This window comes from Python bivittatus, unplaced genomic scaffold, assembly GCF_059951505.1.
Source record: "Python bivittatus isolate LINGU-HERP-01145 unplaced genomic scaffold, Pbiv_v1 ctg000700_np1212, whole genome shotgun sequence".
Taxonomy (NCBI): Eukaryota; Metazoa; Chordata; class Lepidosauria; order Squamata; family Pythonidae; genus Python; species Python bivittatus.
Genome location: NW_028277098.1, coordinates 20,992,117 through 21,019,971, shown reverse-complemented (window position 1 = coordinate 21,019,971; position 27,855 = coordinate 20,992,117). Strand labels below are relative to the sequence as shown.

At 38.0% G+C, this 27,855-nt stretch overlaps 1 protein-coding gene across 3 annotated transcripts in view; it reads left to right on the top strand.

Annotated features, from left to right (window-relative positions):
• LOC103049047 (putative oxidoreductase ZK1290.5) overlaps nucleotides 1-27,855 on the top strand; it is a 91,798-nt gene that overhangs the window by 53,540 nt on the left and 10,403 nt on the right. The window contains exons 4-8 of one of the 3 annotated variants that reach the window (XR_015798449.1): nucleotides 6,800-6,891; nucleotides 11,496-11,678; nucleotides 12,797-12,856; nucleotides 19,011-19,113; nucleotides 22,447-23,262. Coding sequence is in view for 2 of the 3 variants with exons in the window: in XM_007420244.4 (XP_007420306.1) it covers nucleotides 6,800-6,891; nucleotides 11,496-11,678; nucleotides 12,797-12,856; nucleotides 19,011-19,106 (431 nt within the window). In the remaining variant the exon portion in view is untranslated. The remainder of the gene's footprint in view (nucleotides 1-6,799; nucleotides 6,892-11,495; nucleotides 11,679-12,796; nucleotides 12,857-19,010; nucleotides 19,114-22,446; nucleotides 23,263-27,855) is intronic. The other 2 variants (XM_007420244.4, XM_015887425.3) reach the window with 2 other exon arrangements.

Here is a 27,855-nt window from a genome sequence, read left to right as displayed (position 1 = left end):
TTTCGGAAGTGGCTTGCCATTGCCTGCTTCCTAGGGCAGAGAAAGAGAGAATGTTTGACAAAGCTAGTCCTTGACAAATCTGTGCTGGACTCTGATAGTCACCATAATGTGTTCAAGGAGCTAACAGATCCATTACTTTATTATATGCTGTAGAATTTTCCAAAATACTGATTAATGATTGAATGGTCTGCATTTCTGGGATCCCATTTATTAAATAACATCATTTGCCCTCTTCCAGTTATTAGATACTTTACCCATTTACCAGGATTTTTCAGATATATTGTAAAGGATACAGGTTTGGCCAGATGGTTGGGAGTTTCTTAATTACCTAACATGCAATCTTTCTGGCCATTGGATAGCCTCACTGTACAGAAATCTAAGTAGATAGGATTTTTTTTGCGTGTTTCCATCTGTCAGTCACAGAATTAAACTGTTTCCATTATTATAAAGTCAGTAATATTTAAATGGAGTCTTCTGGCATTAGCTGGCTTCTTTGAGGAAGCATATACATATAGTCCATGGATTAAGAATGCCCGGGTTACAGACAACCCATAGTTAAGAACATTTGTAGCAAAATTTGAATTAAATACACAATGATTCAAGTTAAATGCACAATGATTTGAGTTAATTACAGAATACTACTTATACAGTGTTGTACAATAATACTGTTCCAGCTTACATACAAAATACCTTTGAATGTTCTACCAGTAGTAAAACTACATTTTTAAATTTTTTTAAACTATTTTGTCTGTTAAAAATACTAGAAAGTTGTCCATTAAGTAGGCTATTTATTCTGAGTTCATGTGTATGTGTTTACAGTGCATTCGGAAAGTATTCAGACCCCTTTCCCTTTTTTCAATTTTGTTATGTTGCAGCCTGATACTACAATCATTCAAATTCATTTTTTTCTCATTAATCTACACTCAGTACCCCATAATGACAAAGTGAAAACAGAATTTTAGAAATGTCTGTAAATTTATTAAAAAGGAAAAACTGAAGTATCACATTAGCATAAGTATTCAGACCCTTTGCAACAACACTTAAAATTTAGCTCAGGTGCCTCCCATTTCTCTTCATTGTTGCTGAGCTGTTTCTATGCCTTGATTGGAGTCCACCTGTGGTAAATTAAATTGATTGGACATGATTTGGAAAGGCACATGCCTCTCTATAGAAGGCCTCACAGCTGACAACACATACTGTATCAGAGCAAAAGCCATGAAGTCAAAGGAACTGCCTGCAGAGCTCAGAGACAGGATTATTGCAAGGCATAGATCTGAGGAAGGCTACAAAACAAATTCTGCTGCACTGAAGGTTCCCAAGAGCACAGTGGCTTCCATAATTCTCAAATGGAAGAAGTTTGGCAACACCAGGACTCTTCCAAGAGCTGGTCACCTGGCCAAATTGAGCAATTGGGGGAGAAGAGCCTTAGTAAGAGAGGTGACTAAGAACCTGATGGTCACTCTGACTGAGCTCCAGAGATCCTGTGTGGAGATGGGGTAAAGTTCCAGAAGGACAACCATCACTGCAGCCCTCCACCAGTCTGGGCTTTCTGGCAGAGTGGCTAGATGGAAGCTTCTCCTCAGTGCAAACACATGAAAGCCTGCTTGGAGTTTGCAAAAAAGCACCTGAAGGAGACTCAGACTGCGAGGAACAAGATTCTCTGGTCTGATGAACCAAGATTGAACTGTTTGGCCTCAATTCTAAATGTTATGTCTGGAGGAAACCAGGCACTACTCATCACCTGCCCAGTACCATCCCAACAGTGAAGCATGGTGGTGGCAGCTTCATGCAGTGGGGGTGTTTTTCAGCAGCAGGGACTGGGAGACTGGTCAGGGTTGAGGGAAAGCTGAATGGAGCAAAGGATAGAGATATCCTCAATGAAAACCTGTTCCACAGCGCTCAGGACCTCAGACTGGGCCGAAGGTTCACCTTCCAACATGACAACGATCCTAAGCACACAGCCAAGACAACACAGGGAATGGCTTAGGGACAACTCTGTCCTAGAGTGGCCCAGCCAGAGCCCTGACTTGAACTGTATTGAACATCTCTGGAGAGACCTGAAAATGGCTGTCCACTGACGGTCCCCATCCAACCTGACTGAGCTTGAGAGGATTTGCAAAGAAGAATGGCAGAAAATCCCCCAATCCAGGTGTGCAAAGCTTGTCACGTCATACCGACAAAGACTCGAGGCTGTAATTGCTGCCAAAGGTGCTTCAACAAAGTACTGAGTAAAGGGTCTGAATATTTAAGTACATGTGATATTTCAGTTTTTTCTTTTTAATACATTTACAGACATTTCTAAAATTCTGTTTTCACTTTGTCATTATGGAGTACTGAGTGTAGATTAATGAGAAAAAAAATGAAATTGAATGAATGTAGTATCAGCCTGCAACATAACAAAATTGAAAAAAGTGAAGGGGGTCTGAATACTTTGTGAATGCACTGTATGTGGATTATGAACACTGATAGGGCCAATAACTCACTATGTTTATTTATAAAAGCACAAGTAGTCTCCAACAGTGACAGTAAGACCACTTTTTTGTAGATTGGTGCATCAGGTTAAGTAGAAATTCACCTAGCTTTAGTCTGAAGACTTATCAGAAATAATGTAATAAGATTCTTTTTTTTTCTTTTTATGAGGATTATAGCAATTATAATTTGGTAGAAGCCATACAACTCTTCTAAAAACATTATTAGTTGGATAAAGTCCCAACAATTACTCTCTTTACCATACTACTGTGCGCTCATACTGTATACTTAAAAAAGAAATCTGAATTAGCACAAGTCTGTCTGATATACCATTAAAGTAAGTTAAAATACTTCTGTAGCCTCTCAGTAATTCCTTTTTAAGCCTTGTATATATGGCTAAACTGTCTATAATAGAAATACTTTGTTTCTTCTTACCCATATTGCAAATTTTCCTCCATTCCTAAATGTGATCTCTATTCCTTAATCCCATAAAGAAGATAATCACTATTTTATTCCCATTGTTCAGGGCATGAAGATAACTTCCATTGCAATATTATGTAGTATACAGAGGATAACATTTAAATCAGCTATGCTGCGAACTATGAAAATGTCACATTGTCCATTGTACCATATAATTACTGTAAGCCAAAACAGATTCTCTTTTGTATGGAAACTTCCTAGCTTCCTAAGCAAAAAAATTAGTATAGTGAGCTGCCCAGGATCAGCCTGGAGTTGTGCGGTGCTTAAATTGAATAAGTTAAATAAAGTGAGTTGAGAAAAGAGGTTTTCTTTAGAAAGCCAGATAGCCTCTGTGACTGCATTGCCTTGGGACATCCTGGGATAAAATTGTAGCACTTCTGGGGGCATGATGTTGGAGAAGGCTGTCTGAAACTCTGGGTTTTATCCATTGGCTTTTAAGAAAAAGGTAACTGGTTGTTACACTGAGAACTTTTTCCTTTTATGTTTTTTTCCTGTATTTTTAAATTTAAGGAATAAAATAAATGACTACATAAAAGAAGAAAAAAGCAAGTGAAAAAGGACATAGTGGATGGAAAATAAAACATCAATAAATAAAGATTTACAGTTGTCATTAAATTTTAAATTCATCACTGCATTGATTAAATAATTAATTGAATATATAAAACCAGGCTCATTATATCGTATTGAGAAATAATTGTAAATCACTTAAACTCTAAACTTTAAATATTTATTTTGATGTCATCACTATTTATCATTATCTAAAATGCCTATGATATTGTAAAAAAAAGAACAATACTAAAAACTGCAAAAACAATAAGTTCTAGATTCCATCCCATTGTACTTGACTGTTGATTACATCAAATTATTTATAAACTTTAAAATTGCTTTTGGTTACTGTTTTACCTCAGATATTTCTCCCTTAAAAACCGTACTCTTAAGTATCTGAGTTTGCCTTCTTTTGTGACATGCAATATATAGAGAAGCTATTTGTGTTAAGTTTAACCATACTACTTCCTTTTGCTTGATTTTAGGACTGTTAGTATAATTCAGATTTATACAGTGGGGCAAAAAAGTATTTAGTCAGCCACCAATTGTGCAAGTTCTCCCACTTAAAAAGATGAGAGAGGCCTGTAATTTTCATCATAGGTATACCTCAACTATGAGAGACAAAATGGGGGAAAAAATCCAGAAAATCACATTGTCTGATTTTTAAAGAATTTATTTGCAAATCATGGTGGAAAATAAGTATTTGGTCAATATCAAAAGTTCATCTCAATACTTTGTTATATATCCTTTGTTGGCAAAGACAGAGGTCAAACGTTTTCTGTAAGTCTTCACAAGGTTTTCACACACTGTTGCTGGTATTTTGGCCCATTCCTCCATGCAGATCTCCTCTAGAGCAGTGATGTTTTGGGGCTGTCGCTGGGCAACATGGACTTTCAACTCCCTCCAAAGGTTTTCCATGGGGTTGAGATCTGGAGACTGGCTAGGCCACTCCAGGACCTTGAAATGCTTCTTACAAAGCCACTCCTTCGTTGCCCAGGCAGTGTGTTTGGGATCATTTTCATGCTGAAAGACCCAGCCACGTTTCATCTTCAATGCCCTTGCTATGGAAGGAGGTGTTCACTCAAAATCTCACGCTACATGGCCCCATTCATTCTTTCCTTTACACGGATCAGTCGTCCTGGTCCCTTTGCAGAAAAACAGCCCCAAAGCATGATGTTTCCATCCCCATGCTTCACAGTAGGTATGGTGTTCTTTGGATGCAACTCAGCATTCACGACGAGTTGAGTTTAGACCAAAACGTCCTACTTTGGTTTCATCTGACCATATGACATTCTCCCAATCCTCTTCTGGATCATCCAAATGCTCTCTAGCAAACTTCAGACGGGCCCAGACATGTACTGGCTTAAGCAGGGGGACACATCTGGCACTGCAGGATTTGAGTCCCTGGTGGCGTAGTGTGTTACTGATGGTAGCCTTTGTTATTTTGGTCCCAGCTCTCTGCAGGTCATTCACTAGGTCCTCCCGTGTGGTTCTGGGATTTTTGCTCACCGTTCTTGTGATCATTTTGACCCCACGGGGTGAGATCTTGCATGGAGCCCCAGATTGAGGGAGATTATCAGTGGTCTTGTATGTCTTCCATTTTCTAATTATTGCTCCCACAGTTGATTTCTTCACACCAAGCTGCTTGCCTATTGCAGATTCAGTCTTCCCAGCCTGGTGCAGGTCTACAATTTTGTTTCTGGTGTCCTTGGACAGCTCTTTGGTCTTGGCCATAGTGGAGTTTGGAGTGTGTCTGTTTGAGGTTGTGGACAGGTGTCTTTTATTCTGATAACAAGGTCAAACGGGTGCCATTACTACAGGTAACGAGTGGAGGACAGAGGAGCCCCTTAAAGAAGTAGTTGCAGGTCTGTGAGAGCCAGACATCTTGCTTGTTTGTAGGTGACCAAATACTTATTTTCCACCACGATTTGCAAATAAATTCTTTAAAAATCAGACAATGTGATTTTCTGGATTTTTTTCCTCATTTAGTCTCTCATAGTTGAGGTATACCTATGATGAAAATTACAGGCCTCTCTCATCTTTTTAAGTGGGAGAACTTGCACAATTGGTGGCTGACTAAATACTTTTTTGCCCCACTGTATGTTCCCTTTCACACGTGTACATGCCTGCACAAATCCTCATTTGTATTTATTTTGGAAAGCATTATGATCTCAGGTACTTGGGTATTATAGTGGCAGGCAGGAGCAGAAATGGAAAAGCTCAATATAAAATCTGTGCACTCCATGCTCTTAATCCTTGACTTCTTAAACATAGTTACATTTAAAAAAAAAAAAAAGTTATATAACAACTTTTTTTGTAGTAGTAACCTGGAAGGAGTCGGAAGTCTGTTTGAACTGTTTGTCCCTGAAGTTTTTTTTTTACTTATACCCTATTCTATCAGTGTTCCACTTTTCTCTAGTTTTTGGCACACTGCTCAGAACACCATTTCCTCCTTTTCAACCTGGTGAAGTCCAATTGTTCTTTGCTTACACTACATCAGCTTTTCCCAGAATTTAGCCTGGAACGTGAATCCACTAGGGAATCCCCAGGGTGTTTAGATTATAAAACTGCTTCCTAAAGGGATCTTGATTGGACAGCATCCTTAGATAATGCTGTCATGTTGGATTTTCAACAATCAACCCCTTCCGCATGATGTTTTTCAGCATAGTGTTCTACAGACATTGATGTATACGTAATCGCTCTTCCTCACGTTTTTTTAGCTGATGGTGAATTCATCATTCTTGAAATGAATAGGCTGATCCTTCTTGCCTTATAAATCAAAAGAGGGGTAGGAAGAAGACTAAAGCTGAAACAGGGTGATTTGCTTAAGGCTTCCGAGACACAGCCAAGATAACTTTTACTACTGAAACTCCTATACAGAGCATATTCAAAATTAAATGCAGAATCAATATGTATTCCCAGCAATTATGTGCAGACTCTGCAATTTAACATCAAGAGAAAGATTTAGGCCATCCTTTGATTTCAAACATTTAAGCTCATCTCTGTCCTTCACCTTATGCATTTTATTTTATTTTTTATTTTTTATTATATTATATTATATTATTTTTTATTTTTTTTTATTTTTTATTTTTTTATTTATTATTTTATGCATTTTAGTCCCCAGTTTTAAAATATAACATTGGTCTGGTCATTTGAGAAAAAGTGGTCAAGCTGGAACCTCTGTCTTTAAGTTCAGCATTCCTTGGGCTGCATCAGAAGGTTAAAACCACTGTGCTTTTGGTTTGTTGTAGAAAACGATGACAAATGGTTACACGTGTGTACTTCCTTTTCTGTTTTTATTAAGGCATATGCAAGTCGATCGGCGTAAGCAACTTTCTTATTGAGCACTTGGAGCAGCTCAGGAAGGACTGTCAGATAACCCCACATGTAAATCAGGTGAGTATGTTATACAAAGTGCTTATATAGCTTTGACTAGCAAATTAGTGACTCTCTGAAATGCTGAAAATAGGATGGAGAGCAGAATGCTGTCCTCTCCAATTTGGATGTATTTATTTATTTATTAATCAAATTTATATGGCTGCCCATCTCACAAAAAGTGATTCTGGGTGGCATACAACAGTCCAATAAAACAATAAATATATAAACATTTCATTACATAAAACCATTATATTGTAATTATTAAAAAAAAACATTAAAAATGACAAAAACAAAACTAAGACAGGAAAAGAAAATAATAGGTGAAGGGATGTTAATAATAGAGCCACCTCACTAGTTTACCTGTCCCCTAGGGTCCCCAGGCCTGCTGACATAACCAGGTCTTGAGGGATCTTCAAAAATTCAGGAGTGATGAGGCCAATCTCATTTCTGGGGGTGGGGGGAAGGTTCCACAATGCAGGCGCCCCAGCAGAAAAGGCCTGCTGCCTAGGGCCCACCAAACGTAGCTCCCTAGACAACAGAACCCGTAACTTACCCACTCTGTTAGATCTAGTGGGAGAGGCAGATAAAATCGGGGAGAAGTGGTCCCTTAAATAACCTGGTCCTATAAAAGGTTTTAAAGGTCAACACCAGCACCTTGAATCGGACCCGGAAACAGACAACCAATGCAGCTCACAAAGCAGAGGTGTAATGTGTTCTGCCAGAAACACACATAACTGCCCATGCTGCCGCATTCTGCACCAGCTAAAGTTTCCAGATACTCTTCAAGGGCAGCCCAATGTAGAGCACATAGCAGTAATCCAACTGGGAGGTGACCAAGGTATGAGTAACCGTGAGTAAGGCCCCTCAGTTCAGGAATGGGTGCAACTAGTGCACAATATGACGTGGTGCAAAGGCCCTCCAAGCCACGACTGCCATCTGCTCATTGAGCAGGAGTTGTGAGTCCAGGAAGCTCACCCAGAGGTCTCATGTAGATGTTGATTAGGAGAGGAGAGAGCACTGACCCCTGTGGCACCCCACACAGTAGGGGCCGAGGGTGGGATCTCTCTTCCCCAATCGCCACCAACTGGAATCGGGGTAGGTTGTGCACAAGGTCTGTTTGGGGCAGTGCAACCCCATCCAGTACCAGCAATGGTATAATCCCAAACTGGAGGGCCTCAGAACCCCAGGCCATGCAGTCTTGCCAGCATTCACTGGAAGCCTGTTGTTCCCCATCCAGACCCTCATAGCCTCCGTACACCCAGGTAAGACATCCATAGCATCACTTAAATCGCCAGGAGCGAAGATGTACAATTGGGTACAATCAGTGTATTGATGATACCTCACCCTGTGGCAACAAATGAGCTCACCCAGAGGTCTCATGTAGATGTTGAATAGGAGAGGAGAGAGCACTGACCCTGTGGCACCCCACACAGTAGGGGCCGAGGGTGGGATCTCTCTTCCCCAATCGCCACCAACTGGAATTGACTCTGGAGAAAGGAGGTGAACCAGCACAACACTGTGCCACCTACCCCCACTCCTCTGAGTCGATCCAGAAGGATACCATGGTTGATGGTATTGAAAGCTGCCAAGAAGTCAAGTGAGGCAAGGATGGACACACTAACACCATCCCACCCATGCCAGAGATCATCCAAAAGCGCGACCAATGCTGTTTTCATCAGGATTGATGGCTGAACTAACATGACCCTCACTGTTTTACAAAAGTTTTATTTCCAAATCCAGTGAAATGGCATTTTTAAAAATCTACTCTGAACTTTCTGTCTTTTTCATTGGATGATCCTAAATGAAGAATTCTTGCAAAATCTTTCTCATTTCATTAGTTAGTCTTAAGGGAAAAACTCATTCATAATAGTCTGGTACTCAAGAACGTCCACTGAAATTCATAATACTAGAAAAAGAGAGAAAATGGCTTAATCTTTTTTCATAATTCAGGTAATTTTATAAATTACTATTGTGTGCAAACAATTCAGTTTTTCTTTAGAGGCAAAATGTTCCAATTAGGCAGATCATTTTTGGATTGACCTTTTCTTTCCCAATGTTTTTTCCCTCCCATAAATTTCCAGTGATCATTCTCTAGAGTTTAGGGATTCTGTGAAATGGAAAGATACACCCAGATGTCTTGCCTCTCCCCTCTTCCTCAAAGAACTCCAGTGTAAGTACTGGAAATGGTCTCTGTTGTAGCCTGTTTGGGTACAAGCAGATGAGCAAATGAATGTTTCTGTACAGTTTCTCTGCAACTGTAAGCATGTGGTGGAGAAGGCCACAGAGAGGTCAAGAAACTTCAAAGGTTGAAGAAATGGATGTGTCTGCTGCTTGAACCTTGTTTCCCATCCAAGCAGTCATTTTTGATCACAGTAGGTTTAGGCTGACTAAGCCTACCATTGGAGTGCCTGCGTTTCTCAGAGCCAGTATTGAGCAGATGCCAGCCTATTGTTTCTGGCTATTGTTGCCTGAATAGACAACATGTCCTAAAGATGGGAAACAGGAAACAGCCCTTCATCCTTCTCAGGGTGGATGAAAATTTCCATATTCCTCATGTTGATGTCATTTGTGCTAAACTATGATACTCTTGCTGCTGCTGCTACTGCTACTGCTACTGCTGCTGCTGCTGCTGCTTCATCATAAAAATACACAGACATTTAGGTCATTGGAAGAAGATTGATGGCAGTTTGGGATTGCTCTCTATGAACTAGCTCTATCACAGAAATTCTGTTGTGTTTTGTATGTATTGGGAAGTAGCTTTTTCTGTGCAGGCATTGTGTCAAGATTTTGTTTTTTCAGTCTTCTGTGCTAAAATTACAGGGAGAGATAATACCAGGATAATTCACCTTTTTCCAGGTTTTACCACATAATTATTACTTGTGAAGAACTTGGGGCACTGTATCAGTAAACTCATGTTCATCATGTATTTATTTCCTGTTTGTCTTACCTATTTCTATGGTATTCTATCATCTTCTTTGCTCATATTTTTCTTGGATCACTCTCCAGGATGAATACGGATTTTGAGAAACAGGAAGCTCTTCAGTGGACCTGTAAACCACTAAGTAATGTTACGGAGAAAACACAAACATAGTATGACTTGTCCAAGAAAGTCAAGCTGTATATTAATTTTTTTATTAAAAATATTTTCACCTTTCCTTGGCCTATGATGTATCTAAGCATCTCTCCATTCCAGTACTGCCCAGAAAATGTGCCATATTTCTATCACTACTTAACTACTATCTACGCAAGATTAAACTCTGCACTAAACAAGAGAAGTATTCACAATGCATATTTACCTTTACTAAGGAGATTTCACCATAGATGTATCTTTGAAATCAATGCCTTCCAACCTTTTCTGTTATGTGGAACACTATATCATAACTAAAAGCTTTTGTGGAATGCCACATAGCCAGATGTTGGCAATGCTATGTTTTGCAACTGTACGATCACCAAGTTAAATAAAAATTAATCTATTTTTTTAAGGTTCAAATTTCTTAACAATTGAGAATATCAACCAAATGAGATTTCAAAATCTCCCAGAATTTGGCAATCTTTGAAATGTCAATTATTTTTAAATAAAATATTTTTATTTTCATATCCACACCATGGAACATCTGGTATACCTTTGTGAAACCCTGGCATTTTTTTTTTCATTGTCTTTCTAACACTAAGCATGCCAAGAAGTCTCATTTATTAAAAATTTGCATAGAAGCTAGCCTGGAACTTGAATACTAGTGAAATTTGAAGAGCTTGAATAACTGAGATATGTATACTGTGTCTTAAAATGAAAACTGAGAAGTAAAACACAATAGGAAGAGTGGCTTCTGGCATCGTTTCCAGTCCCTTTATCAGCAATGGTTATAGGAGGTGTCTGTATTTTCTTCTGTATAACAAAGAAATGTATTGTATTTGTGAGTGTCTTGTATTTCTTAAGCTGGCTATCATTTAAGCTGGATTCACTTTGTTCTATTTCACCAGCCTCTAGGGATTCTTCATTTCACCTATTGGTTGAATAATGAAAAACTAATCTAGTGGAGGATTCTAATGGAAACATTAGTGTTCAGGCTTCCTGAGCATGTTTGAGTTGAGAATGTGTTGGACTATTTTGCATGTTCCATGTAGGTCTAGAAAGATAGGACAATTGCAAACATGAGAGGAAGAAGGATAGCTTTAGGATTTCTTTCCATTATCATCATGTATAGCTATACTTTCTAGAGAACAATACCTAGGCTCCAGTCAGTGAAGATAAGAACATGAGTCCTATCCTGGAAGAGGAGAGGATATAATTGATGCAGTTATGTTATGACTGCTGTCTAGGGTTCTGATTTATCCAGGAAGCAGTTACGTAGATTACTGTACAGAGTTTATGAACTAATAGTTTCTTTTATACATTCTGAGGATGCTGGTAACCATTGTCCCATTTTTTCAGAATTACATGTTTCCTCACAAGGGAATTTTTCCTGGCTTTTGGAAGGAAAAAAGTTAATAAGTTTTTATTGTCATGATAGTGTTATGCCAAACCTGTAGCTACATTCAGTAACTTGACCTTTATGTTGTAATAACTTATAAACTGACAAGCGCTTTGAAGCAATTTTTCTTCTTTTTTTTTTTTTTAAAAAAAGGTAGAATATCATCCTTTCCAAAGGCCTCAAGAGCTAGTGGAGTATTGCCAAAGCAGGAATATTGTTTTTGAAGGCTACTGTCCACTAGCTAAAGGTGAAGCCCTTATTCATCCTAACATTGTTCAGCTTGCAAAGAAATATGGCAGAACTCCTGCACAAATCTGTATTCGTTGGAGCATCCAGGTAAGTCCTGAACTTTCACTAAAACTTTAAAACTTTCATTAAACAATTATTCACAAAATGTAAGAGAATACATTTCCTGTCTAGCTACATAAAACTTCCCAAGCAATAATACTTGTCTCTTAGTGTCGTAAGTCCACTGAACAGCTGATTTCTCAGTACCCAGAAGCTGAAAGTAGAGCAGTATCTGAAACTGTTTAAAAATAATTTTGTCTCAGCTCTGTTGTAGTAAATAATTATGAGGAATAGGTCTGGAGTTTTTCATTTTCCATTCTGCATTTCACTGGTGTAGTCTGAGAAATGGCCTTATTTTAAATCTGTTACTTTTGAGTCCCTTGTGATGTGTTCATGAATCTGAACAGATATGGTTGTAGTATGTTCTGGTTAAAAGATATATCTGTAGTAGTATGTAAGTTTTCAAGAAAATATGGTATTTATATGTTGTAAATAGTTATATAATAGCATTCAGAAGTAAATCTGTTACATGAATTAATCTCATTTTAGGATGTCGGTGAAGTGAAAATAACTCAGATTCTGGTGAAACTTCATTTGGGGTTCCTTCCCAGAAATCATAAAATGTCCCAGGTGGAGACAGGACTTTAGGAAAGCTGAGAAAGCATGAATAAGCAGCCATGAAAATTTATAGTCCTTACAATTGGATACCTCAACTATCATAGCACCAGTGTTTCTTGAAGATATATATCCATCTACAAGTTTTTACAGCATTAAATTATGATACATAACACCCACCAAAGTGACTATCTGAATCTTTGCATATAAATCCTTAGGGCCTAATTCTTTCAAAGAGTAATGAGGTAGTAAGCTTAGGTATTTGGCTCTGTTTATTGAAATTGCAGATGGGAACTCAAATGACAGAATGTTTTCTACAAAAATATGTGCCTGTACATAGAAGTATAACCTATCAAGGAGAGGCTTGTTTTGTGACTAAGTTTGCATGTAACACATCATAAGGATATGATTTATTGACAAATTACACTACTGTTAACTCACTGAAAATAGAGATCATCCTAAATTATTTCTCTTTCCTTTTGTGTGTGTGTATGTGTATTTTAAATTAGGTCTTTGCTTCTATTAATAATTGATTTTATTTTTTCTTCTAGAATGGCATAGTCACCATTCCAAAATCTACAAAACCAGAGAGAGTCCAAGAAAACTGTCAGGTGAGAGCAGACTCTCTTCTGCCAGTTGTACACAGCATCAAATATTTAATATGCAGGATTACTATAAATATTTTGTTAGTTTACACAATTTTGAGTAACCTTATTTCTATATACCTAAGTTAAATTACCTTAGGATAAGATGTGAAAGAACTAAAAATGATTGGCATGTGTAATAAATCATTTAGAAATTAAAATAAGCAGCTGACTCGCCTAAACTATGAAATGTGACAGCATAATGGCAAAGCCTTAAAGAAGTAGATTAAAGCTATGTGAGTTAGGCACCTCTGCAAAGAGAATGAACATATACTATATTATTTAAAACAACGCCAGGGTGTACTGTGTTAAGGTTTGAACCTTAAAGAGATTAAGTGACCTTTTTTATACTCCTGAACAATTAAATCCCAAATACAAGAGTTTTAAAACTGCTTGTGAGAAGCTTTAATATAAAAAGTGCAAAAAAAAATTGGTTCTGCCTGGGAGGGGAAAAACTGAGCTTGAATTCCTGAAAGAACAAACTGCAGAAGAGATTAAATGCTTACAAGTAACTTTAATCAACATTAACATGAGTTGGTTTTGTCCAGCTATAGCTTCATTTTGGTTTCAAATCATAGAATATGTTAGTATAATTTTGGAAAGAAATGTAATAGTTAAAGACATGTGATATTAAATTATATTTCTAAAAGATGGAATTTGTTGTTTTATGAAGAGCTTTGGCATTACTGAGTTTGGGCCTTGGTAAAGAAGATATTCTTACTTCAGTGGGAAAGAAACTTATCCTCCTGATATAATGGAATAGATTCAGGATATAGTCTGTGATCTGTTTTTGAGAAGTCTTTATTTTCTAAAAATGAAAAGGTGAAGCAATATGATTTATAAGGTCTAGATTTAAAGACAAGCTTAAAGGACAAGGACTGAATTAATCCCACATTGATACTAAATGGATATTATATGGATTTTTTAAAAAAATTCTCTTTGTGTTACTTTTAGTTTATTTTAATCATTGCAATATATGTCGTATATTTTAAAGTTTATAATCACTACTGTATTCTTTTGTAGTATTGTTTGCATTTCACTATATTAAAAATAAAAATTAATAACTTTAAAAAATTAACCAAAGACAGGTCATTGCTGAAGGTAATGTCGTTGTGAGTTTTTGAAAAGTAATCCCTTGGCAAGCTTTATTTGTGTGATGAATAAATAGATTAGTATTAGCTAAAAGTGGTGGGGGGAAAGATCTAGCCTTGAAGTGATAATTAGAAACTTAGAAGTTTCTGGTGAATATGATTACAAGGGTAATTTCCTCATTTGGTGAACATCACATGTATAATTGATGAAAAATAAGTGATTATGATTTCCAGCAGAATTTAATTGAGAGATCTTGGAAGTCAAATGTAGGTGGTTAGACAAGAAGCTAATGCTTAGGACTTTTAAGATAGCATTTTCAAAAAGTATTTCATACATAGGACCAGCTAGGCAGGGCTAGTAGGGACTCAGTGCATCAGTGAGTAGTGATGTCAGAAAAAAGGAATTAGTTTGGCCAGATGGTTGAAAGAATTAAAAGGCAGGCAGAATCACATGTCCACAGTTAAAAAAAAGCTAAAGTGGTGTGGGCAAAATTACACCAAAATGTAATATTTGGAGAAGAACTGTGCAGTTACAAACAGATGTGTATTATCTAATTCCAAAACATTCAAATCCAGATAGACAGTTGGAATGATTATTATTATTTATTTATTTATTTATTACATTTATATGGCCACCTATCTCACACAAAGTGACTCTGGGTGGCATCTTTCTTGTTAAAAGAAAATGTGAATCCAGTAAATCCAATGATTAGATCAAGAATCTGATGAAAAAATAAGAATACTATTATACATGGATATGAAATCTATCAAAAGCATTCATGTCCACCCATCCAAATGCCATAAGTCTGAGATGGAGCAAGAAATGTGGAGAAAACACAAAAATGAGTTAAGTATCAGTAACTTTAACATCCACATATTGCCTGGAGAAGTGTATGTTACTAGTTCTAAAAGAGACAGCTTCTATTAGTGGAACTAAAAGGGGGAAATTCCGCGTTCCCTTCTGTACTCTTACGTACCCATAAAATACATTCCAGGAATTCTCCAGAAGATTGGATAATACTCTAGAGCATATTTTGAGGGCAAACAGGCAAATATAAAGGATAATACAAAATCTCATAGCTTGAGCAGATTTCCCCACAGATAAACTGAATTTTGCTGAGTATTTCTATGTGTAATAAATGATTTCGCTCTTGAATAGTTAGTCACAGAACTGACCAATCTTTGTTCAGCTACACAGGAACACTGGCTACAGTCCTATTACATTCAATAATTGTGTAAGTGGATAGCTGCCCAGAAAGCCCAAAAGCTTCATTTAACTTCTAAAGGAGGGAACATTCCCCCTAAATGGAGTGTTAAAAGCAAGTTAAAAGGAAAAATCAGAAGAATAAAATCTGTTAAAGATTATTTAAAGCCAAAATAATAGAGAAAACAGATAAAGAAACTACTGGCAAAGAAATAAATGAACAAAAGATACATATGAGGTCATGAGCAACATCAGGTAGGGTATAAATATAATAAAACATATTCCAATACATCAATAGAAATGTATAATATTATGAGATATTTCATATTCATTTCCTAGTCAAAATCCACTTGTGGGAAAGGTATCAAAAGCAAAAAGACTTCCTTTAAAAATTGAACTGAACAATTTTGGCTGTTCAGGAGCAACTGGGAGAAGCAGCTGGTGATTCGCCACTTTAAGGAGCTATGGGGAACTAGGGCTTGGAGAAGCTGCTTTTCTGTAGTAGGAACTGCTCTTTGGAATGGCCTCCTATTAGAGCTCAATTTAACTCTGACCTTGGCGTCTTCTAAAAGTAGCTGAAAATGGACCTCTTTTGGAGGGCATTTAATTTTGGATTTTTTTAGGTTGCCAGGTTTTTATTGTTTTTATTGTAACATGGATGTTATAATTGTTTGCATACTCTGTAAAGACACCAACAATCTTGTGGAATTTTGACAGGGTATAAATTTAATTAAAAAATTAAAATGAGATTTTAAAAATCTGGATTATCGCTGGATAAGTCATGAAAATAGACAGGAGCATCAACTCTGGCCAAATGCATGCCAGTTTGCAATATGGCCAGAAGACTACAGGACTGAAACAATGTGTATTTCTTTACATACCACAAAAGCAGGAAACTCACTAGTGAAAGAATGATTTTATTACAGCCTGTCCCCAATTGTGCACCTCAGTGTATGGTGGACTGCAATTGTCATCATTCTCAGCATAGTCAGTGGTGCTGGGGAAATTGTAATTCACAGTGAGAAGGTTTTGTGCTGCTCTACTAATATATCTCAAGATTTAAAAGGATGAGGGAAATGAGAGGAAGATTACAGGGAAATAAAGAATTTATTTACTGTTGAAGAGGTTCACCCTTGAACCCACTCTTTCAGGAAAGGCATCTTGAAGAACATAAGATTGCAATCCCAGTTTGGATAGTCTGCTTCCTTGTACATGATGGGAGCAATTTCCGTTTCCCATGAAAATGCAAGAAATAATGAAATGGTTCCAAAACCGATGGGCACATTTCAAACAAGGACTAAATAGCACATTTACATACATTTTTTAAAAACTTAAACATAGATCAACACATTAGTTGATCTAAGAAAAATGTAGAAACTGGCACCAAAATAAGTGTTTTTCCCAGAGGACTGCTAATATAATCATAATTAATAACTAATCACAAACCCTTTAGCTTAATTCTGTAGCAGCTAAATTGTATAAGAAGCAATGTAATATTCTTGGACTTGTAAAGAAAGAAACTTCTACTGTCTCTTGAGTCATGCAGGTTTTCTGATGGGTCAGTAGCAGATACGAATTCATGAGCAGTTTTTGCTATTAAATAATTTCCTAGAGAATTAATATTGGAATCAGTGAAAGTTGAATTAGTCATAAATGATCTGGAGTTAGGGTGAATAATGAAGAGCCAACCTTGCAAATGACAAGTCATTGAAAATAGTGCAAAGTAAGAGATTTTAAGTTCTTAAACAATGTCAGATCAGTATACAATGGAAGTGGGTTTTTTTAAGTAAGTTTTATGTTGGAGACTAAGAACTATGGCAATAGAACTGCAAATATCATAATTCTTTTTATATAAAGGCTCAAGTTGCATTTGAAATATGGTGTGCTTTTCTGTCATACCACTTTAAAAAAATGGAAAGCAAGCAGAGGATGCGGGGTGACAATGTATAATGAATATGTCCTATTCTTTCTGTATTATTTTTATAGCGCTTTGATATAGTCAGACAAATAATAAATAAAACTTTTTGTATTATATTGTATTGGAGAGTTATCCTGCTGACGGATGGACAGAGTCCTGAGTAATCTGGGATAGGTCCATGGCTGTCATAGTAGCCATCTACTCCTGAGCTGCTTTAGGCCCCTCACCAAGAGAAGGCAGATAGAAATCCCCCATTTTCAATTTCATTCTCAGCTGAGCGTTGCTGCTGTTTCTGTAGCACACAACTCCCAGCATCACAATGCATTGCTAATGACATCACCACACTTGTGCCAACTTCAATCACCACTTCAGCCACCTAACTGCCAGCTAATAAAATAATAGTTCCTTTCTAATCCCTGCTCATACCATTTAACCTCCTCTGGTTCCTATTACTCTTGAAATTCATTGCTGGAAGATATGGTGATGACCCCTTCCTTCAATGAGCTCCCAAATCAGGTCTGGCACAAAAGAGGTGGGGGAGCCAAGTTTTTGTTAAAACTGTCCCTTGCCAGTTAAAAGCCAAAACCACTCCAGTCAATTACTCTCCCAACAGAATCAGCTTAGGCTTGAGAGCCTTGTTTTGTTGAATTATGCTAAAATGACACAGAGGTGGTCCTGAATGAGAAGTGATGCACTGTAGCTAAGACCATAAACAGATTAGAGGGACTTTTCAAGAAGGCATTATATGTGTAGCATAGAAACTGTATCTAACGTTGCTGGCTCTGCCTTCATCCATGCACACAGCTTACAGGAACTCCCTGGCTCCTTAGGGAGCAGGCAAGGAAAGGGGGGAGGCAGACAAGGAAATGGCCTTTCATTCTGTGACATCTACTCCTTTTCTATATTTCCCTCTTCCATGCCTGTCCTTACACTTAGTAAACTCTAGGGAAGAGACCTCCTTAGCGTCTGTATCTTAGTCTATCCTCCCAGGAAAAAGAACCAGCAGTGCTACGTGCCAACTGCTGTGTTCCAGGAACTAAGTATATGTGGCTCAGAATCTGTGTAACAAGAAGGGATGACTATTTTGTCTGGCCAGGAGAAAAGAGAAAGTCTTCTTTTAAAAAAAAAAAAAAAATCCCAGCCAGGGAAACCCCTCTGTCCCAGAATCTCTAGTCATGATCAACAATCTCTCTCAGTTAATTCACCTATTTTCTTATAAAAGAGGCCTGAAAGGAATAGTTACTGATTTCATTTTTCTCTTGTCCTCAACTTCATTCTCTGTTTTTGCCCACATTCTTTCTACATGATTAATGAAGATTTACACAAAGCTGCAGGACAGGGGAGTAGAAGGTATCCAGCAACACAGATCATGGACCTAAGGTTTTGGACTTAAGAAATTATGTGTATTGTAGTTGTGGAAAACTCCAGGGACATCAAACTACTTCTTTACAAATTGAGCCATAATCAGTTTGTGTGTTTAAAGAAAAGTGTAGTGGCAAACATACTCCTCTGTGCCAGCATTAGACTCCTGGCAAAAACAATCCAGCTTCGTTAATCAAGCAAACAAACTTATCCACATTATATAATTAAAGTCAAACTTATTTCCAGTTAAATAGAAACTGGTCACTCTAAACCAGCCTTCCCTAACTTGGTGCTTTCTACATGTGTTGGAGTACAGTTGTCTGCAAACTTAGCCATGCTGCTATCTGGGTTTGATTGGAGTTGCAGCCCCTTTTAGAGGGACTGATTGAGCAGATTGAGGAATGTTTTTCTAACTTATTGTGTGACTCTGGCTTTAGAGAGAAAGCCTTGAATCAAAATAACAAGCATGCTGGTTAGGTTTAAGTAGCAGACAAACCTAGTGTAGCCTATGTATATATTCCACTAATCTCTATGCATTCTCCTTAGGTCTTTGATTTTTCATTAAGCTTTGATGATGTTGCAGTTCTAAATGGAATGCATGATGGGAGACATGTTTCCTGGGATCCAACCTCAGTTGTTTAAATGCAAGGTTTGTCTGATTTCTTGTTGCAAGTTCTGGGCAAGTTATTTATTAAGGCTTTCACCCTTTGCAATTCCTGCCAAATAACAAGGAGCATAAGACTTCCGTAATCGGCCCATATCTTCTGCTTCATCTCCATTAGCTTGGTCTACCACCTTATGCACATAGGGGGGAGAAGGTTTGAAGCAGGGCCCTGCTACAGAAGCATAATTTCCCCATTCAACTTACAATTCTGCTCTAAATTTCATAGGGGGCATATGTGCTTATAACTGCTTTATAGCCACGGTTTTCATCCTACACTCTTATTGTTCATTGGTTTTCTTTCTTAATGCTGTGTTTTCATTTATTTCTTTGGTTTATATCCCAACCATTTAAAATAAGTATTTTAAAATAAATGGTTAAATATAAATTTGTTTATATTCAGGATGGTCTGCATAGCAATGCCCCTTCTTATTTTTCCCCAAAAAACAACCCTGTGAGGTAGCTTGGACTGAGAAAGAATGGCTGAGGGAGGACTACAGTTGTGTCTCCACGGTTCTAGTCTAACACCTTAATTAAGTTGCACTTCCTGATGTTTCCTTACTCAAACCAATTCAATACATAGTAAACACTAGTTTATCTAGCTTAGTATTGTCAACATTAAATGGCAACCACTGCCCAGGGTTTTGGCCAGGAGCTTTGCCCACCCTACCTGGAGATGTCAGGGATTGCAGGGAGAGCAGATCCTGCAGTTGAGCAATTTCCCTTCTCCTCTTACATTTCTCAGTGTTTAAACCACTTTGTGATCTTGCTCCTTTTCTCAGCTACCCTCTATGGTCTCTCTGTCAGGCAGTAATTTTGTTAAACATCCACTCCCTTCTGTTTCTTGTCCTGATGCATATTCCCTTAGTCCACATGTATGCAAAATATTACTATTTTAAATATTTGACTAATCTTCTTGTTATCTCATTTTTTCCATTCCTTTTTCTTCTTGGCATACTATTTTCCTTCTTTTGCTTCCTCCTTGTTGGTTAATTATTATTTTTTTAAAATGTTTTTCATTTTCTTCTAGCTTGTAAGTTCTTTCTTTCCTACAAGTACCCTCTTCCCACATGCCATTTTTGTATTATGAGCCTGTAGTTATGCAGTGTTGCTGCTTTCACATTTTTATGTGGAGTATTTTCAGAGCAGTGATTGGTGAATTCCACAAGGCCCTTTCTTCTTTGACCCAGCGTTATTTTCCTCCATTTCTAGGGTTTGGAGCAACTGCATAAAAAGTAGGTTTTTTAGCAATCTGATACCATTGTTCTGCTGTCCTTCACAGTGTTCCCTTGAGCAGATTTCACATCAATGTCGTACCCCCGCATAGTCTCTTGCCCCCAACCAAATCACCATACTTCCTTCAGCTGGTGAGTTCCACATCTTTAAGGGCCCTCATCCTCAGATATTGATACTGCCATTGAACCAAGGGGTCCATCCATTTGTTACCTTGTGGGTTTAGCCCAGTGTCTCAGAAAGCAGTGATTATGCATCAGTTTATTCAGCTTTTCCTTCTACATTGATGCCTTTTGAAGACCAAACACTCAGCTGTCTTGAAGGGTTCTATTCCTAGAGTAAACAGATTGATAGGATAGCACATCTCTTGGTTTGGATGTTTGACAGCAATATCAAATTGTGAAGGACTTCTTCTACCAGTTGATGAAAGATATTATGCTTCTCTAGTCCTCTTCCCCATGCTCCTAGTCTTAGTGAAAACAGCAAGAGACTCCTGGGCTACCATGCATTCACCTCTTAACAAGTTGAGAATCTTTATAAATTGAAAGAAGAGGGATGCTGGTTCTCATTCCAACATTCACCTCCTAATTCTGTCAGAGTGGAGGCGTCTCTGACAGGTTCTGCTACCAGCAAATTCTGTGCCCACGGTTAAGCAGGAAGTTGGACCATCATGGCTGCAAGCTGTACTTTCGGGTTATTTTGCCCTACATAGCCAGAGATGTTTCATGAAATATGTTCATTTTTATGGTATTAGGCATCCCAATTAATATCTCATTTGCCAGAGAACAAGCAGCAGATAGTTCAAGTTTTTCAGACAGAAGCTAAGCAAGAACAATTTGTCATGGAACTGATTCAGTAGCCAGGATAATGATGTCTTCCATTGTCCTTTGTCACAACTTGATTTCACTCCTGACTGACACTGGAAACCAAGACTAGAATTTAGGATTTCTGTTTGCTGAAGATGGCTTATTCAGCACTAAGATTGATGACCCCCTGGACATGGTTCAAAGTTATACACAACAGCAAACCCTACTTTGTTCCTTCTTGCAACTAACATTGGTCCCACTTTTTCTTGCTCATTGGCAACTAGTTTTTCTAACAGGGTATATATCGTACATTGCATCCAGGGGCTCCCTCTAGATATGGCTTCCTCATCTAGCACATCAGGGTTTTATTCACCAAGCTGCATTCAAGGTATGTGGGCATCCATAACTAATGTCCTCTGGGGTCTTAGACTGTATTCTATGGTTACTTTATTGAATTTTGGGCTAACTCTACATTGAACCGCTACATTGGTTTAGGGTACTTTAAGAATTATGCCAGAAGGTCTCTCTCTCCTCTACAAACAGTGGCAATTGAAAATGTCTTCTGGAAATTGGAAGATATTTTACCAATCCCCAGAAGGATGGCAGTCTTAGATCTGTATTGAATATTGATAACCTAAATTATTTCTTGAAGCAGTCCTGATTTAGAATCTGTTAGTCAAAACATAGTCCATGGCTATCACCTTGCATTTCACTTAAATCAGGAGATTTTATTGCTTTACTTTTTTCTCAGTACCTTAACAACAATGGGTATCTCCATTCCTTCAGTGTCTAAAGAGCATTTGGCTTTTACTTGGCTATATGACAGCATTCTAAAGGGACTAGCATTTATTTTTAGACTTCCAAGGTACATTTAAAGGGTTTAATCTCTCACCCAAGCATTTCTCTAAATGGGTAAGGGCAACCATCAAGCTTTGTTATGAGTTGGTTAAACAGTAGCCTCCTCTTGGGATGTGCAATTACTGTGTATGAATGAGGGCAATTTTGACAGCCTTTTTCAGTATGGTAAGTTCTCTTACCAAAATTAAGTAGGACAGCTACTTAGGCTTAGTCTTCCACCTTCGTCCAACACCATAGACTGAATCTGTGATGTCAGACAAGAGCAGCCTTTGGAAGAATAGTCCATTCTTTGGTAGTCTTATGACAACCAGACCTTTTCCATGGTGTAGATCTCATGAATCAAAGGGGTTCAGCAGGAGGTGCACCTAGTTATGTAGAATGCATGGAGGTGGGGGGACTGCTCTAATAATTCTTTACATTTTAGATTTGGTAAGACACTCTGCAGATGCTTCACCAATCTTTGGAAATCAGAGGTATCATCTATCAAAAAACTCCAGCTATCCATCATCCAGTTCTTATGATTTTTACAATTCCAGAATTACAATTAAAAGAAAAAGAAGAGGGACGTGCACCAGTATGCAACACGAAACACCTGCAGGCATGCTCACAGTGTTCAGGAAAAATGAACAGGTGCAACAAGAGAGAGGCGGGGTTGAAACAGGCATACCAATAAAGAGAAGCCAGAGAACATCCTCTCCTGATCTTCTGACTTACGTGGATAGATTTTTTTTTTTTTTTTTTTTTGCAGTGGTAGTGCAGTTAAAAAGGGTTTTTGGTCTTTTGTTTTTGAAGACTTCACAGCAATTCTGCAAGATACAATAAATAAAAAAAGCAACAACATAACCTCAGTTATCCCTGATCTGCAACATTGTTGGGAGTCCGCGAATAATGCCAATTGAATTTTTACCCTCAGGTAGCTCAATGTCCTTGGTTTTTTGTCAAGGAATTGAGAGAGGTGCTGTTAGTATCATATCTATCTTAGCAAGGCTTTTTTCTTTATTAGCTACAGCTATTTCACCTGAATATATAGACTGTCATTAGATACCACTCCAAGTAAATCTACGCTTGTTTAGGCTGTCATAAAATTTCAGCCAGCTCTTCATAACCTTCAGCAAGTCCTCCGGGTATATTGGAACTAGGACTCAGTTCTCAGGTGCATGACTTCCCAACACATTTGGAAAGCCACAGATTGTCTTCCATGCCTACAACTGTTGTCCTTGAAAAGCCTCTTATTTCATGAGTAGGTATACATGAAGTCTAATACATACATACATACTTGGGGGCATCTGTGGGGCAAAACCTTCTCTCAACAGTACGATGGGCTCTATTTTGAGTTTTAGCTTTGTTGCAGTTTCGCTAAAAGCTAGTTTAGCTTTTACCCAACGTTGATTTGGAGTCAAATACTGTACTGTTCTTGGAGCTTGTATTTAAAAGCATATATTAATATCTTTATAGTGCAATCAACTTTTAGAGAGCACTATTCGATTATCAACTTGGTATTTGGTAAGTACTCATACTGGTCTGATATTTTAGGAGTTCCTGTGTCCAGAAGAGTATGGAAAGTCTGACTGTGATTTATATTGTTTTAGGACTTCCTGGAGCAGTTTTCCCACTGCTGTGCTGTTTTAGTCGTATCACAAAAAAACATGTTCCTTGCTTTTTATCAACACCCAGCTTGCAGTGGGTTGGTATTGTTTGTCCCTGAAGCTTTTTTACTAATACTTCAGAGACAATGTTTTTGCTCTTGATTACATTTTCCAGAAGATTCTGTCAGCATTTCAAAGAAAGTTCAAGATTTGTCTCCTGAGATATATTTGTTCATGTTTCAAGAGACAACTTTATGATTAAGTTCATTTTCCCCCCATCTTTCTCTTTCAGTGTATCTTAAACTAATCCATATACTATGTGTATGTGTAATACCGAATTAGGATTTTTAACCATACTGTTAATACCATACCAATAAGCCATAGTTGCCAGTTTCATTCATTATTCTATGCCAAAAGCAAACCACATAATGGTTCAGTTCACAGAAAATGCTAAACCATGATGTGATTGCAAGCTTAGCTTGGACTCACTTAAATCGTTCATTTAAATACATCAATGTGTGAAACAAACCAAGAAATGTGGTTATTTATGGTCAGGATTGAGCCCCAAGGAATCCAGAGTTCTTAGACTATTTACCTTATCCCAGTCAGCCAGAAAAGGATGTTGCTTTTCCCTTTCACTGCCTGAACAAAGATTATAGTTTATAGAGTGACTCTGTAGAATGGGTCTTCTCTAGGTACTCCATCTCCAGTAAATAGTGTTTTTTTTAATAGGCAGCTGGTCAATTTTGCAAAGGAGGCTGGGGCACTGGCTAAGATAATAGTTCCAATGTAACTGGGACAGTTTTGAATTTCTTTGATAATTTGCTATTGTGTTATGAGTCAGATTTGTTATGCAAGTGCAGCCATACTAGAACTAATCTAACTTAGTTTTAATAATGGTTAAGATGTTTAATAAACTCTTCTCATACAGCACAGCAAACCACCACCAGCCACAATTTGAGATTCTCCTTTCTTTTTGCCCAATATCAAAGCAAACATTGCAGTGCCTGATTGGCAGGTATTTCCTTTTTTTATATATATATTTTTGTAAAACCTGTTTTAAAAGATGTAGTGGTCCAATCTGGGTTGAAGCAACTGTCCCCAGAATATGGGAGGTCTGTCAGGTTCAGCCCAAGAACAACAGCGAGACAGTCCAGAACAGTTTAGCTCCTTTATTAACTTGCACCTAATAGACAGAATCTTGCCAGACTAATTCTAATCCCCCAAAACAGCAACTATAACCATGATGCCCTAGGGAGGGGCCAGTCTCATCCTCTTGACTTTCCCACACTCCGGCTGGAGGCTGAGGAGGTGCTTCCCCTGGAATCTCTCTTCCCCCTCCCGGCAACCTTCCAGAATCTTCCCCACTCATGCCTTCCGTCACAAGGTCTGAACTTTCATCTTCTTCCTGCCATCTTCATTTTAATCCCCGACATGTCTGGTGCAACTGGAATTATTCCAGCTGAAGTGGCCTCATTTCATCCAGAAGGGAGTTTTAATCATATGATTCTTTGCACATACCTTCCATCAAGTGGAAGCCATACTTAAGGTAAATAAATCTGCTACCAAAAAAAAAAAAATGGGTACAAATTGTGATTGATGTGCCTCTACCTGACCACAGTTCAGTCCATGGTCCAGGTTGACACATCATGCTAGGCCTAATCATTTCATAGTTTAGTGTTGTACAAACCAAATAAGGATTATATGCTCAAGAATTATCTGCAGAGCAATCAGCTCTTGACAGAATTACTTGCAATTGTGTGTGTGCGTGTGTGCATGTACTGTAGTTACATTTTGAGTTTCTAAATATAGAAAAATAAGTATCTTGAAATAGATTGTGGTGTGCCTTTTCCTTAAGAGATCCTCTCCCTGGGTCTAACCATACTTGACAACTATGGTCAAGGTCTCCAGCCTTCTCCTTTTGGAAGAGAGGCAACAGTTGAGTGTTCTAGAGGTAATGGATTATTGGATTCCTTTCAGTCAGATTTCAACAAGCTGGATTTGCTGTCGGCTATGTTGACAGTCAAAGGGATAGTATTGCCCCAAGAGACCAAGTCTTTGACTTGAGTATTCCGGACTCAGAGCTACTGCTAGATGGTTAGATAGAGGCTTTGCCCAGCTTTAGCTGGTGCACCAGTTGCAGCCTACCTGAAATTGTGGGAGAACCTCCCAACAGTAACTCACATCCTCATTGTTACCCAAATGGATTGCTACAGTGCCATCTGCGTAGAGCTGTATTAAACAGTGGTTGGTACATAAACCAGCAGTTTGCTTATAGAGGCAAGGAACATATTACACCACTGTTTCAAGCCCTACATAACTTGTGAAATATATTCAGAAGTGCCAAGAGTCTTTTTCAGTCTTTTTTTTTAATATTGCAGCAATATAAAAAGTAAATGAACAAACAAATTCTGTGTGGGGAGAGATTGTCTGGGTCTCTTTGGAGAGTGAGACCATGAAGACACTGTTTATATAGCCAACATATTTTGTGGCACTGAAATTTCCCACAACAAACTCTATTAAGTATGAATGGCAGATTCAGATTCCGAAATGCATGGCGTGATCTGTGGAACTCTGACCATATCTCCTCAGAAGATATTCACTGATGGATTTACAATATTCACGTTTAGGTATTTACCCAGTTAAAGATCCCATTTCTGTTCTTGCAACGTAAGATGTGATGTCGCTGCTCCACATAGTTGCCTTTATGTTCCAGGTCAGCATCAAGGATGTTTGTGTGGGGTGTATAAACTTGGCATATTTGTATACCTGTGTGTGCTAATTCAGCATGGAAATTATGTGAGAGAGGCTCCTTTACTAGTACACTTCCCTTCATAGAACAGTTACTGAAAGTAACAGTTGTGCTTAATGATTTCTTCTTTTTTTCCTAAGTTCCATTTTGTGCTCAACACAGATGCTGCCCCTATACAGATATTTATTGTGAGTTTCTCTCAATTCAAAAAATGGGGAGCAGGGGAGTAAACCTACCTAACACATACACACCTCCCCTATGAAATGAGTCCTTTTGTTGCACAATTGGTAGCTTGATTTCTTGCAGAAGTGGGAGAGAGGCTTATAAGGGTACAAAGATTTGAGTATTGGACAAGAGGAAGCATGCCCCCTTATGCCAATCACTGAGTGTGAGCATCTGTTTGTTGTGCCAAGTTCTTCCTTTCTGCTTCATGTACAGCATGTGACAGCTATTGCACCACTCAAGTTAGGAAGAGAGTGCCTGATCTGTAGAAGCTGGTACAAAATGCCTTGGCCAAGGTAATAGAACCCAGTCACTATGAGACACTTGTAGCAACAGAATGGTAGTAAAAGTGAAATAAGTCCATAGAACATGATGCTGTAGAGTGGGTATTAGAAAGTCAAAGTGTTACAGTGAATTTAGTTGGAATGTTTATTTGCGAAGCTATTTTGCCTAGCCGGTAGAACAAAGATACCCAACCTGAGGCCCCAGGGTTACGTACAACTCCCTCACACTTGGATAAGATTTCCCAACACCTAGCCAAGCATGCAGCCTGATCCTAACTTTTAATCTGAATGAAGGAAAAAAGGAGTATTAGCTTCACTGAACTAGTAATATATTTCCTTCGAATTTAATTAAATTTGTAAATTACTGTAAATTATAAAATTATGAAGTTGAGAGGTGCCATTTAGGCCATCCACTCTAATTCCCTCCTCAACGCAGGAACCCTATTTATTTATTTACACATACGTACATACAAGTTTTGTATATGAGATCCAATCTTCAAGCATCCCAGACAAATCGCTATCTAACCTTCACCTGAACACATCCAATGAAAGGAAGTCTGGTACCTAGCTGCCTTTCTAGGTATTAATTCCACTGTCACACAGCCATATTTAATTTTTGTTCTAGCCATTTCTTGGCATTCACACACACACCCCAATACAAATCAAAGCACTGCACCCCACAGTGCCATGGAGGAAAAAAGGGGAAAAAGATAACCACAAAACTCCTCTACTTTTCACCAATTTAGAACTGATGATACTTGGAGCTGACCAGTGAGGGCTGTTTCAGTGACTTTATTTCATGGACCTGATATGTACCGTGCATTTGGAAAGTATTCAGACCCCCTTCACTTTTTTCAATTTTGTTATGTTGCAGCCTGATACTACAATTGTTCAAATTAATCTTTTTTCTCATTAATCTACACTCAGTACCCCATAATGACAAAGTGAAAACAGAATTTTAGAAATGTCTGTAAATTTATTAAAAAGGA